This window comes from Gadus macrocephalus, chromosome 7 (genome assembly GCF_031168955.1).
Source record: "Gadus macrocephalus chromosome 7, ASM3116895v1".
Classification (NCBI taxonomy): domain Eukaryota; kingdom Metazoa; phylum Chordata; class Actinopteri; order Gadiformes; family Gadidae; genus Gadus; species Gadus macrocephalus.
In genome coordinates this window covers 15,018,915-15,033,279 of record NC_082388.1, presented here as the reverse complement: position 1 = coordinate 15,033,279, position 14,365 = coordinate 15,018,915, and the positions used below count along the sequence as shown (strand labels likewise).

The following is a 14,365-nucleotide window of genomic DNA, read 5'->3' as shown; positions in this document are numbered from 1 at the left end:
CTTCAGTTTAGTGTAGTTTAGAGATATGTTAGCTATTCAATGATCTCGGATATTGTATGTACGTTTTCTTTGCTTACCGCCATAACACTACTGAGATTTTTGTCAACAGACCACAGATATCTTGTGTTCCTCAGCAACAAGCTGTGGTTCCAATAGCATTCCTGGTTTGTTGCCGATTTAAAAATGATGGTTTCAACAATGAGCAAAGAAACCTCATGTTGTGGATAGCTGAGGCAGTGTTGCAAGTACACAGTTACAGGTACTTTGGTTTGCACGTGTAAGCTTGGCAAAAGCAAAAAGCAAGTTTCGTTTGTACTTTTGTCATATAATGAAAGCTAGAGGCCACCCTTGTGTACTATCTGAAGGGATTCACAGATAGGATCAATAAAGGGCAGGTATACATTAAGGCTATTTGTTAGTTAGATTGTATTATGAGAAGATCGTGCTCAGAAGATCAGAGCAACTCCATCATCTATTCTTTGCATCGGATGTTTAATTTTCTATGCGTCTTCTCTTTATTTCCGAACATTCAAAGGAAATGTAACCTTCAGTCCTAACCAAATACCCTTTGAAGACACTGAGCAAAAGATCAATTAATTATGCCTGATCTGGCTCATCCCCATGGAGACCAGTGGCATGAAGTGTAGTCCATCAACACTGCTGAAAATTCCCCCTAAGTCCCCTTCTTGTCACACTCTCACTGCATTCCACATCCACACAATGAACCAGCTCTCCAGAAAGCAAATAAAGAGCCACAGTGAACAAGAAGGGAAGTCTGTGCATGTGTGTTTCAGAAAGACATTATTCAGAGATAGTCTTTCTGTATCCAAAGTGTCTCCTAGGAGGAGGGAGTAAACCCCAATGCTATTCCCCATTGTTCTCAATCACCTTGACTGCTCAGTAAATATCATGTAACCCTGCCTGGTGAGAGCCAGTTAAGACCACATGGCTAATTCCCTCTTCAGAGTGTGTGTCAACCCTGAACCCTCTTCAGTGTGCTGTAGATTACACCTGGCTGTACAGCAGCAGGTCCTAGAGGAATGCATCTGTCCATGAGATAGGAGGAAACGGCAGAACAGAAAGCAGCATTATAGGAGGTCAGAGTGTATTATTTGTGTATTTTAGTAGTCATTTCATTCAAGTTCTTTGCTTGGCACCCTAGCCACCATGGCGTTGATCTGGCAGTGGTTTTAATATCGGAGTACCCTTGGATTTGACAAAAAATGCAATCTTGGACTCCTACTAATCCTAAACTGCATGCTTAAATTACTGTTTGGGAGTGTGTGTGGATGGTGGCTGGTTAGAGCAGCCTCAACTGGCCACACATATGTTGCACATTGAGAGAATTGATCAGTGTGCACAGGTTAAATCAGCCATCACCACACACAATCAGGGTGGTGCGTCTTGTGCACAATCATTTAATCACTATATACGTTTATAAACATAGACAGCGCTAGCCTAACAGACTAACATTTTATGCTTGTGGCACTGGTGCCACTAACCGTTTCATTTTGTTTTGTTCTATCAAATTCTATCTGCCCTCTTTTTTGGCTGCTTTTTGAGAAGGGACTAGCTGCACACCTCCATCGTCAGCTCCTCCTCCACGGTCAGACCCCCACTTGGAGAAGAAAGTGACGTCTGAAATTGTGAACACTAGAAGGGACGAATTATCAAGATGCGGTAGCTTGCCTCATAGTTTGATACCTTGCCTCATAGTTATTAATAATGGGTAGACCCAAAGGGAACCCACTTACGACCTGGTTAATCCTCAAGGTTATTCCTTTGACCTGCTAAGTGAGCAAGCCATGCGATTTCAACAACCCATTAAAATTGCACACTCATTTCGATCTTATCACTGTTGAGGTGAATTAACAAGGGCGTGTGTTTACAGGGAATTGTGATTTAGTGCTTGTATTAGGACTCAAATTGCATGATTATTCTACAGTAGTGCTGGCACAACCTTGAAACCGCAAACATCCTCCTACATCCGCATGCATCTTCAATGAACTTAACATCCCTGCCATTTTCTGCCTCATATAGGGTCTCTCAATCTATTTGATTGTCTGCACATACCAGAGAAAACACATGTGACCTAAATTGTTGTTGGTTCTGTTAGCTTATTTCTTATTTTTCTCCCTTCAATATTTGGCGACTGAGGCTGCTCTCTGCGTGTTTTCTCTAAGCTAGAATTATGGCTTTTGTGAGCCGAGCAGCGACTCAGCCATTTCAGCAAAAGATAATAGGCGGGTGGTGCTTTTAAAGAATTTTGCTGTCGTCATTGAGGGTGTTGAGTCGTTCAAACCTTTAGGGCTTGAGATTTCTTCTTCCTCAGGATTTAACTTAGTATATTCCATGGTCCATTAAGAGACAAATGCAATCTTCACTATGCCGTAGATTTGTTAAAAAATAATATGTATGTATATTAATGTTAGAGGATTTGTAGAAAGAGGCAGTTCAACAATCTCTGTTCAACAGGCAGATTGGCACTGTTGATGGTTGAGATGAAGGGTTAGATTCCTCATGTGGATACTGCGTCCTTGTTTGCTGCAGAGGATAGAAAATTATACTTTTGTGAAATGCAAGTGTGCACTGATACACATGCATAGCCAGTAGCCACACAAACACGCCACATTTGGTTTTCTTTCATAGAGCCATCCGGTAATCGTCCCTTTTAAATGTTAATTTTAATAAATAGTACAGCACTGCCATTGTGTTTTCATTTTGGCAGAGGCAAAGTGTGACAATGAGACTGATAGAAGCCCACAGTGCCTGGAAATGTATTCAAAGTGGTCACCGTCAAGGTCGTGACCATGGTTTCTCACATTGAAACAGCAAACAAACCAAAGGCAGCTTGGCAGAGGGCCAGGATTCGTCCTCTGCACCATGGAATGTGTGAGGCCGCAGCCCGCTGTCCGGGAGAAACACTTCATCTGATCAAGAAAAAAAATATTTAAAGGGATCCCTGTAGGATCAAAAGGACAGTTAACTTGCAATAGTTTATTGCTTATCTTTTTTTATCGTTTATAGAATCACCGCATAATTGATGGCACCATAAACAAACACAAACATCCTAGATAAGATGATGCAGTCTCACTGATGGATACTCACAGTAACAACTCCACAATAGGCATTACCCAATGGCTGTTCTCGCAAATGAGCAAAGGTGGTTCTCGCAAATGAGCATTTTACATGAAGATAAACATTCAAGTATGGGCCTGCATGTCCTCTTTGGTGTTTATTTTGGCTTTGTTTATTCTCTCTCTATCTTTCACTATTCTCTCTCACCCCCTCTATCTTTCCTTCCCTCTTGCTCTTTGTTCTTCCAACTCTTTCTCACTATCTCACCTCCTCCCTCTTTAACTGTCTCCCTCTCTCTCTTTCTCTTTCTCTTTTTCTTCCTCTTGCTCCGTCTCTCTCTTTCTCTCTCTCTGCCCCTCTCTGCCTCTGTGGAACATACCCACAAACAGCACAAACACGGTTGACACCACACAACCCAAACACTAACCCTAACCCTATCCGACACAGTTGAGGGCAAACACACCAAAAACAGTAAAAACACAGATGAAACCACACACACAGACAACACAGAACAAACACAGTTGAGGACACGTACACCAAAAACAGAAAAAACGCTGTTGAAACCACACACACCAAACACAGGACAAACACAGTTGAAACCACACACACCCAACACTGTGGGCGTCAGGGCACCTCGTGGTGGCTCGGTGCAACATCGTAGGACATCAATTTGCTAGCAGACGCTAAGCTGCTGATCATTAAACATGCACATGGGGTACTGGACATTTCACTCTCGTTTGAATGATTTTGCTTTCCGCTCCAAAGCCATCTATCAGCTTGGCTGATGGCTTTTTTTGTTCAAATGATCACTTGGATCTTCCCTCTGGAATTTTAATCAATAACATTGTTGAGATTCCTATGAAGAAATAAATATATATGCTTGAAAGAGCGCTTGGCACACACAAAGCTGTGTGTGTGTGTGTTTTTGTGTGTGTGTGTGTATGTGTGTGTGTGCGTGCGTGCGTGCGTGCGTGCGTGCGTGTGTGCGTGCGTGCGTGCGTGCGTGTGTGTGCACACCCAACACACATAATATAAAGTTACGTTCTCAGAGAGCACTTATTGACTAACACACACTCATACGCATATGTTTCCCAGTATGCCTATGACCTCTCCGCTTACCAGAACTGATTGAGAGCCAGAGGTGCATCGGAAGGCATTAAAGGAAGAATTCTGAAACACGCAACACAGACATTAGAGCTGAATTGGCTGTGGCATGGGTTCCGACAAATAGTTGAAATATCACAAAGTTTAAACCTCTGACAACCAGTCAATAATAAAAAAAGGCCTGTATGATGTAAATGTAATGTTATGTGAGTGCCTTATTGTGCGTAAACAAAAACTTGAGAATGAATAAACGTTAATGAATATATATTCTCATATTCACATTTTAAATGCTGACCATTGTAAACTTGACAGTGACGAGAAATTCAATATACATTTCTAAAGTCTTCTTGAATCCTATGTGTCTTAAAAATGCTGGCGACCTGAACTTCGTGCCTTTCTAAATCTGCTTCCCCATCTTGAGGCTTTGAACCCCGCCAGCCCATTAAGGCCAAGGCTCAAAGGAATTACCCTGCAGAGGTGGTAAAGACTTTGTTTGAGACAGAGCCTTTGAGCAACAAGTGGCAATAAATACCTTACCTGCTCAAAAATGTTGCCAGGAATGTTGTACAAACGGCTGCACACATGATTTTTTTTATGGGGAATTTTACTTGCTGGGGGACGAAACCTAAGGGAAGAAAATGTCAATTTGGTAAGGCCGCGGCCAGCTGTAGCACACGAGTGTGTCACAAAACGATTACACAGCACGTGTTCACATTTTGTAGACGCTTCCAGAGCATGTCTTGTGTAATTTAATCAGGCAGTGGCCCGTCTGTTTTCCACTCCAGATTGCTGCCATATGAGGATGAGCGTTTGCCTGGTGCCTTTTTTCCTTTGGGATGTCTTGGTTTGATGACAGCTGATGTGATTGGTTGGTTGGTTCCAAGCTTTCCTTGCCTAAACCAGATGACCGGTCATGTGGATTGCCTGGAAAGTGTGTGTGTGTGTGTGTGTGTGTGTGTGTGTGTGTGTGTGTGTGTGTGTGTGTGTGTGTGTGTGTGTGTGTGTGTGTGTGTGTGTGTGTGTGTGTGTGTGTGTGTGTGTGTGTGTGTGTGTGTGTGTGTGTGTGTGTGTGTGTGTGTGTGTGTAATCATGGGAAATTGTTAACAAAGGTCACCAGGTGTGTTTTTGAAGGTGGAAAAATACCCCCAGTGCCTCCAAACTCACAAAACCAGTCCTCAAACCGCTCAAAGGAGGTCATCAGCAGGAGCAATGAATGATCAAAAGAGCAAAACCTGCTCACCGTCAGCAACGATCCAAAGAAGAACCGCAAATACTGCCCTGAGACATTTTGGATGAGATCAAGATCTCGTCACATTGTCACACTTTCATCAGGAAGTAATAAGATATAAGATATTTGAACAAACTCTCTCGCTAGCACCACTGAAGGTTGATGATTCACAGATGGGTGTCAAGGTTTTAGTGGAGCCTATAAAGATGCAATCTCTGTTCAAAGACAGCGCTCGGAGCCTGGGAATATTTTTCACAAATATTTAGATTGAATGATTTAAGATTGCTGTGAGGTTGAACATTTACTTGAAGATCGTTAATTTTTATCCACGATTTCCAAAGGTCAAAAATCTGAATATATTCCATCCAGACCATTCTTTTTGGATCCAAACCTCTCTTCGCATTCAAGACTCAAATCTAAAATCAAACCGTGTTCTTGGGTGGCGAGACGGTGTATCTGCTGACTCGTCATTGGGACGTAAGCCTAAGGCACTGCCCATGGTTCCTCCTGCAACCCACCACAGACAGCGAGTCCTGGTGGGTTGGTACCCGGGCGCTGGCACATCCACCCTAATATTATCTTCTCTCTAACACACCTTTCACTTCCCCTCCCATGGTGTTCATGATTTCATGATTTCTCTCGTTCTTTCTTCAACACACCATTGACAGTTTTCCCATTTTCTCTTCCTTCTCTGGTGTGACTTTTGTCTTTTGCTTGCGTGTGTGTTTGTCGATAAATGTGTGTGTGTGTGTGTGTGTGTGTGTGTGTCTGGGGGTGTGGTTATGTGTATGCGTGGTTTGCGTGGATGCGGTTGTGTGTTTGTGTGTGTATGTTTGTGACAGGTGACAGCGGGCAGCAAGGCGGCCCAGGGTGACCTCTGTCCGGGGGACACCATCCTGGCCATCAATGGAGACAGCACAGCCACCATGACCCACATGGAGGCCCAGAACAGAATCAAGACGTGCACTCAGAAGCTCACACTCCACGTCAGCGGGTAGGTACACATTGATTTATTTCCACAGGCATGATATACACGCAGACTACAAACCTACATACACACACACACACACACACACACACACACACACACACACACACACACACACACACACACACACACACACACACACACACACACACACACATGCTATAGTATTCAAGTCAGGGCTCAAGACCTGCAGTAACAGGGCACACAACCTAACGAACACAGTGCTGGGATGCAGGTGAACACAGTGCTGGGATGCAGGTGAACACAGTGCTGGGATGCAGGTGAAAGGTTGGTTCGCCAGCGACTACCCTTAAATCTTTGTTAGATATGAAGGCAGCACTGGTGTTTCTGCTAAAGTGGCACTTCAACAAACCATTGCATGTGCCGCCCGCCTGCAGCCCTGATCGCTAATGTGAACAGAAACACATGCACAAGGGATTTATGGACAATTTTATTGAGGTAATCTCCACCATCTACACACCATCAATCATGTAAATGTTTTCAATGATTTAAAATTTCTGCATTTTATTGCATAGTTTATTCGAGATAAGGAGAATTGGGGCTCTGGGGCCCCTGGCGGCCCCCAGAGCCCCACGGACATGTGATTGTTTGGTATCCACTGGGATGGGACCTTTTTGTTGAATGGGTCGGTTCAGCAATTACAGTTTCAACCCTACTGCTTATGTGTTGAAGCAGAGTAATGTGTGTCTGTGTTTGTATGCGTAACATGCATGTATTTGTTTGTCTACTCTGCACACTCGTGTGTGGGTGAGTGGATGGGTGTGCGTGTGGCTTTATGTGTATGTGGCTTTATGGGTCTGTGTGTGTGTGTGTGTGTGTGTGTGTGTGTGTGTGTGTGTGAGAACAGGTCCTGTATATGTGCTGGGTGGTGGGCGGGGCTTCCCTGCAGTTAAAAACTAGAGCAGAAAGTCAGGTCTCACATTAGAAGAAGGTAATGCCTAACCGAGTTACCAGAGTGTATATACAAGATGTCTGCTGTAAGCAGTCAATTGGAGGTGGAGAGAGAGAGATTAGATGTTACTCAAAGATAAAGGAACCATACGATCAGAAGATTAAGAGAACCATAACAGTAGACATAGCCCAAAATCAGAGAGAGGGAGAGAAAAGTTGAAAACAAAGTTAGGCGCATATATTCACAAGACCAAGAGGAAAACCCATACAGGGCCTTCCTCGGTATTTTTATGGCCAAAATTGTCATGCTATGCATATGGCTGGAAATTCAATTACACACTGAGTGCAGTATTTCCTGTGTTGGGTTCCTCTTCCTAAGCCGGGGGATAAAGGGCACAATCCTCCTTGTATGTAATCTTAGCCACATATTAAATCTCCAAGGACATTACTGAAAAAAGCGAGAGAGAGAGAGAGAGAGAGAGAGAGAGAGAGAGAGAGAGAGAGAGAGAGAGAGAGAGAGAGAGAGAGAGAAAACTGTTATTTTGTGCTGCTGTTGACCCATATCTACCAGTAAATCATCATTCCCACCAGAGGCCTTGTGCAGCTTAAAAACGTCACTTTGTAATGACTCCTCAATTCATCACTTTCATCACCCGCAGATTTATTCATTTGTATCATATTCATATGGTAGAAGACCAAGGCAGGATTAGTTCATGACTTGGTGGCCGTGGAACTTCATGAAACAGAAAAGAGAGATTAGGTCATGACTTGGCCGTTCGCAGGCAGCTGCTACCCTTTGAGAAAATAGGCGATTTGGTTCAAACCATGAAATAATATCATTCATAAGTGGCTGGAAAAGAACGACCAGAAACTGTGAAGCATGCTCTATGAGGAGGAAAGGAAGAAGGGAAGGAAGTCAGGAAAAAGGGCCTCTCCTGTCCAATTTCAGTGCACTGTATTGGGAGCCTGCCAGAGAGACACTGGCCCTCAAGTCTTCTGGCTGTCTTTTGTGCTCTTATCTGATGCTAGATCAACGGAGCTCTATCTCTGTCTATCCGTCTCTCTGTCTTTTGCCCATCTTTTACACCCCCATTCCTCACCCCACTATCAGCCTGCCCAGTGCTGCTTTGGGGTCTGTCAGACAGATGGTCTGGTCATATGGTCAAGTCCCCCCCAGAAGCAGAAGGCCTGCCAGTTTACTCCCACAATGGCGTCACACATGGGTCACAGGGCTGGCCTCCTTGTGTTCATGTGATCCTACTGTTCCCCTGTATCCATGGGTGTGTGTGATGATGTCCGTGTGTCTTTGAGAATGGGTGGGAGGGGGTATATGTGTAATTAAATAGTGAGCAAAAAATATAGAAAATAATGTTGATAATCGTTAAAGCTGCTGGCAACCTAAAAAGGTATTCCCACACGGCCGACCCCAGCAACCGCTACCCAAGCGAACTGCTGAACTTTCCAGTGATTTTCCAGTGTATTTACAGAGTGTCTGTGGAAACTAGGGTTTAGGTATCATTATTTTTTATTTATGATGGTCCATACCTCGTATCCTGGGCCTGGTCAAAAGTTTTCCAGCATTTTGACAATGGGGATTGCTGCAATTCAAAAATTGGAGTCAAGATCAAATGTCCTGTCCAGCCGTCGTTTGACTTTTTTGGTATTTGCTGGCGAACAGGCCTTGTTCTCCATAAGTTCGGAAAATATGTTTTTATTTTTGCGTCTCATTTTGTGGGCACTCGGCTTCTATGATTCTACTCATAAATGTAGATTGCATTCAGCTAAAGTAAACTCATCCAATGCACCCAAAAATGAGTCTTCCAAACCTAGAAATTAAACCTGGTGTGGGGGGATTGTTGCTTTGAGCTTGTACACTCTCCATCCCCACCGCTGTGAAACGACACAACTCTCTTTCATACTTTCGTTCACTCAGTCGTGTGACGTGTGCGCTCTTAATGCTGTTGAGTTTAAACTAGGTCCCGATCCACAGCATCGGTATCTGGCCGATAATGGCCCAGTACGCTGAATCTGTTGCGCATGAGAGAAACCGCATGAGAGCTACCTGTTGAACTGTCATGTCACCGGTGTGGCAGTAGTTCAACCCTAAATGAGAAAAAAGTGCAACAGCCGAATGCAAAATTTGCTTCTCAGTTGGTCTTCCGTTGAGGCCAGAGCGTGAAGACGTCACGCCGTCAAGCTTGGTATAGAGCGGATCATGTGATAGCCACGCTTGTGGATGCAATGACCATCATAGCTCAAGATTAATTTAGACCTGAATGGTGCATGATAAAGGGATTTGTCGTGTCCTTTGTGTTATAACCTTCAAAGTTGAAAAATTCTAAGTCCTTTGGAAGCCCTTTCATGAGTGGGCAGAGGGACAAGAGAGGGGAGAGGCAGGTAGACAAAGAGGAAGATGGACAGACAGAGCTGATGGAGAGATTAGAGTTACATAGCAGTCCTTTTGGGCCCGTGTTTAATAACACGGGAAGAGAAATTACGGAGAGAGAGGGAGAGAGAGAGACTGAGTTCTGCTGCTCTGCCCTTAAATGCTGAGTTGTTCACCATATATCACACGTGCACTATATGTCATCATATCACTAAAGCACTGAGTGTGTGTGGAAAAAAGCTGAATTGGCCTCAGCTTTCTAAGCTCTTTACGCAACAAGGTGCAACAAGGCAATTAAGTGATACTTTGCCTAAGATAAAGTTTTGAGCACCAGTACCCAATGCTGTGACCATCACACCAACACCAACACACTATATTCAGTAGGATGTGGTTTTCGGAAAAATCCAATGCCTATACCACTTGAAAAGCTTCGCAACGCACTGGGTTTGCATATGCTATTATCTCTCTTGAAATTTACATTTAAAGAGGGTTGTTTTCGTGGCTTTGGTGATTGTGTGGAATATTTTTCTTGTTAATTAGCGTTTCTCGCGGCTCGGCCACGCCCCACGCTCCCTCTAGTGGCTGCTTGTGGGAGTTCACCACCTTGTCGATGGAAGTGCTTTTAACCAGGAAATTGTATTAACCACGAGTCCGTAGGGTCCGCCAGTACTCGCTGAATGTCAATTTTCCAATCACATGGCTGAACGTACGCTGCTCATTTGCATAAAGTGAACTGACGTTCAACTTTGTCCCTCCCCTTTACACACGCCGCGATCTCACGCCAGCACGCAAGCCTTCCCAGAATCCCTGGCCCCACTTGGTGGTACGGCACACGGCCAATACAAAGTGAGAGGGAGGCGAGTGCCACACCCAAGGCCACGCGTTGGGTGGGGCCGAGCCCTAAGTGTTATAGCTGAATTTGGCACGGCTTATCACTAGTCTAAATAGGAGAGGAGAGGCTCATCAGCATGCCTTGCGGCAAAAGTCACCACTTGGCCCTGGATTAAAGTGATAGTAAAAACAGATTTAATTTGGTTCTAGCTCGATTCTTTTCCCAATTTTATGGACTCTTTAATTGTTTATTGTGCTGAGATCACACTTCTGAGTTTGTGGTTATTGACTGCTGCGACAGCTGCTTGCCAGCCGAGTTGGCTTCTCTTTAGATTAGTTTAGCTCTCCATGGCTGCACTTACCTCACCATTAAACTATGTAAACACACCACATCTGAGAGGGAGAGAGGCCCATCAACTTAATGGGGACCGTTGGCCCTGCGGTGGCTCCTGTGAGTGGAGAACCGGATGCCACTGGCCCCTGCCCATCCCTGCTCAGCTGACCAACAGATGGCATACTGGATCAATCCAAACTTCCCCCACTGGTTGAGCATCCTCGTCCTCTTTCATCACTACCTAAGTCTACCAAGTCTCTGTTTAAAGAAAGAAACCGAGCCGGTTCTCTTGCTAGATGTTCAGAGAACCCTTCCATTTCTTAGTAGCATTTAATCAACAAAGAAATAAATGCAGAGCCACTATAAGGATGGCCAAATCTTTTTCATACCCCGTAGAGTCGTAGACCATGCTTCTTTGTTCACTCTACATTCAATTTATCAAAGTGACTTAGCTAATGCACTGCAAACCCTTGATACCATGAAGATTAACTTTATCAGTTATTTTGAAAAAGCTTTCCACTCCATTTATCACTGGGCAAATAATATATATTTAATCTTTCGATTTCAACTGGTATAATTACCAGTATCTTTAAGTCAGGTGATTATTTTGAACAATGGAGGAGACAACAGACTCGGCCAATATCCAGAGTTCCCGGCTGGTAGAAATGCTGGAATCACTGGTGAATAACCAACTCAAAGCATTCATCTTAGAATATTCTGTTTTGAGCCCTTATCAGTCTGGTTTTAGACCTCTTAATAGCACCATATGTTACATTACTTGTCAATTGTATTGTCTTGTATGGACTAAAGCTAGCATTCTGCTGCTATTTTCCTTGATGAGTCAAAAGTACTCAATACGATCATTAACTGCTTATTCAGAGTGTATATGATATTGGGTTTGGTTGAATTGCTTCTAAAAGGGTTCAGAATTCCACATAAGATCTGTTCCCTGTCTTGTTTACAATTTATACCATCCATATTGTATTGATGTTGACTGTATGATCATATTTACACACTTTTCCTTGTTGTGCTTTACAACTTTATGTTAATGCTGTGCAAGATGCACTTGTCAACCTTAAAGTAGCACTCAAGGCAAGCAATACTAAGTTCTATTTTCTATGGAAACAGATCCAGCTTCCCCTTTCAATTGTATAAAAAGTACAGTGGAGGCAGTCTTTGTATCTGTCGTACATTATGGGGACATAATATACAGACATACTGCATACTGCCTGGAGCCAGTTTATCATTGGGCCCTGGGATTCATTACAGAAAACCAGAAGTGTATGACAGTTTGTTGGATTACTTGTTCTGCTAGCTGTCTTTTCTTCAAGTGTGGTGGGTTTATACTGAATTCACACACATCTTCAAAATTGGAAAACTACTTCACCTGAGTGTAAAATTGTTTTAGTGTTGTCCTCTTTGAATTGTCTGCCTTTTGAGGGATCTCGACCTTATTGCTAATGAGGGAAAGCTCAATGAGCTTCCAGGCTTATGTAAAGGTTTGAATAATAATTAAATGACATTTAATTTATGGAGTGCTTTTCAAGGTACCCATGGCGCTTAACATAATGAATGTGTATGTCTGTGGCAGGGGTTGTGACACCTCATGGGTCAAAAGTTTTGTTTTTAATATTTTAAAAGTTAAAATTGCACAAATTCTTGTTTCAGTTGTTATTTTGACAATGTTGTTAAGCAGCCCCCACCCGGTCTGATGGCAAAACCCACCACCTTAACTAACACATTTTCTGCGAGAAACCCTGGATCCCAACACACGGCCAGACGGATCAGTGTATCAAATTAGAGAATAGAGGATGATTGGAGGGCCTTGTTGGTACAAGTGCCAGGGTGTGTATTTGGTAAGGACACAGGGGTTGTTCCCTCCTTCTGGGATCATGGGGTTACTAAAGGTCCAGATCTTAAGTGAAGATGCAGATCTTTAGTAAAGAACCAGATCGTAATGACCACAGTGTAACTGCTTTAAAGCCCAATAGAAATTAAAAAAATAAAGAAATAGTCCATTAATAGTGGGGCATTTCTCAACCTTCCTCAATGGTCTCTCAGATGCATTGGAACTGCCCTTTTAGAATGTGTCTTCCCACTTCATGGTAAATGCCATGGCAACAGCAAACTTCCAAAACAGTACAAATAATGAACCCCATTATTCTCTTCCGAGAAATGCAACTGTTCGCCGCTTCCAACCTTGAAAGCACTCTTTAACACTGCATAATTAACAAATGAAGGTCAAACATATCTTTCATATTTTCCCACTCAGTGGCCATACACATATTTGAAGCTCTTTCATTGTGATCAACACATAATGTTGATGCTGCATGACTTATTTTAACTGCAGTAAGTCTAAATATTTGGGCCCAAAAATACATATTTTTATATATTATATTTTTGTATGGATTTTATGAAAGTCACTTGTAATGATTAGGGCTGTAACGATACACAAATTCACGATTCGGTTTGTATCACGATTTTTGACCCACGGTTCGATACATCCCACGATTCTTTTAAATTTAAAAAGCATTTTATTCAAACAACACTTAAATACCAATTATCTTAATGTAACATTTAATAACAAATAATTTGGAACACTGAACAGATTTGAACCGAAAGAATACTATTAAAGTATAGCTAAATTAATAAAGAAATAACCAAAGATTGCAGTTGGAGGATGCTTTTTGCTGGTAGGCATAATAGGGCCCCTTTAACTGTTTGGTTGGTTTATTCAAATATCCTTATTAGCGCTTAAGAATGCAACATGTTTAATAGCCTAACTTTCAATAGATGAGGAAAAACATGAACGTCGCAATAACGAGGCATAGTGTTACGAGTAGCATATGTGTGTGCGGGAGAATGGCAGTGTGCGTATGCGTGTGTGAGTGACGTCAGCGAGTGAGTGGACGAGCGAGGAGAGCGAGCGGTAGCGCGTGTGTCTAGTGAAGAAGCGAACGAGTCCGGTAGAATAAAGTAGGCCTACCCATCCTGTCAATAATCGGTGGCCGCTTCATTCCGACCTATAAGCAGACAAACTGCCAGTCAAATCACACAAAACAATAGAGACAGGATCACACAGGCAATTTTTTTCGCGCTTGGCCCACTCTGGATAAATGTCGTTCATATCGCATATGAGGACTTCGACGGCTGTGGAGAAATGCAATCCTCCGTAGCCACGGAGAGCTTGGATCACAGAGGGCATCTCGTCACATATTTACCGCATCGATAGGAGGGGGCGCTGTCAGCAGACTATTATTTAGACAAATTATCAGCAAATTTCAATCGGACAATTTGACCGAAGAGTTAGAAAGGGCATATCGCGCTTCTGCCTTCTCACACCGCGAGACAGGATCGTGGCTTTGAGTATCGCGATTTTCGGTTTGATACGCGTGTTACAGCCCTAGTAATGATGCATAACTAACTTTTCCTCCACAATTTTCAACGCTGTTAAACATTTACTCTGTCACTCACTCACTCACTCACTCACTCACTCACTCACTC

The 14,365-nt window shown here is 43.2% G+C and overlaps 1 protein-coding gene across 2 annotated transcripts in view; it reads left to right on the top strand.

The window, feature by feature from the left end:
* pdlim4 (PDZ and LIM domain 4) overlaps positions 1-14,365 on the top strand; it is a 34,471-nt gene that overhangs the window by 3,049 nt on the left and 17,057 nt on the right. For both annotated transcript variants that reach the window (XM_060056835.1, XM_060056836.1), the window contains exon 2: positions 6,253-6,404. In XM_060056835.1, coding sequence (XP_059912818.1) covers positions 6,253-6,404 — 152 coding nt within the window. The remainder of the gene's footprint in view (positions 1-6,252; positions 6,405-14,365) is intronic.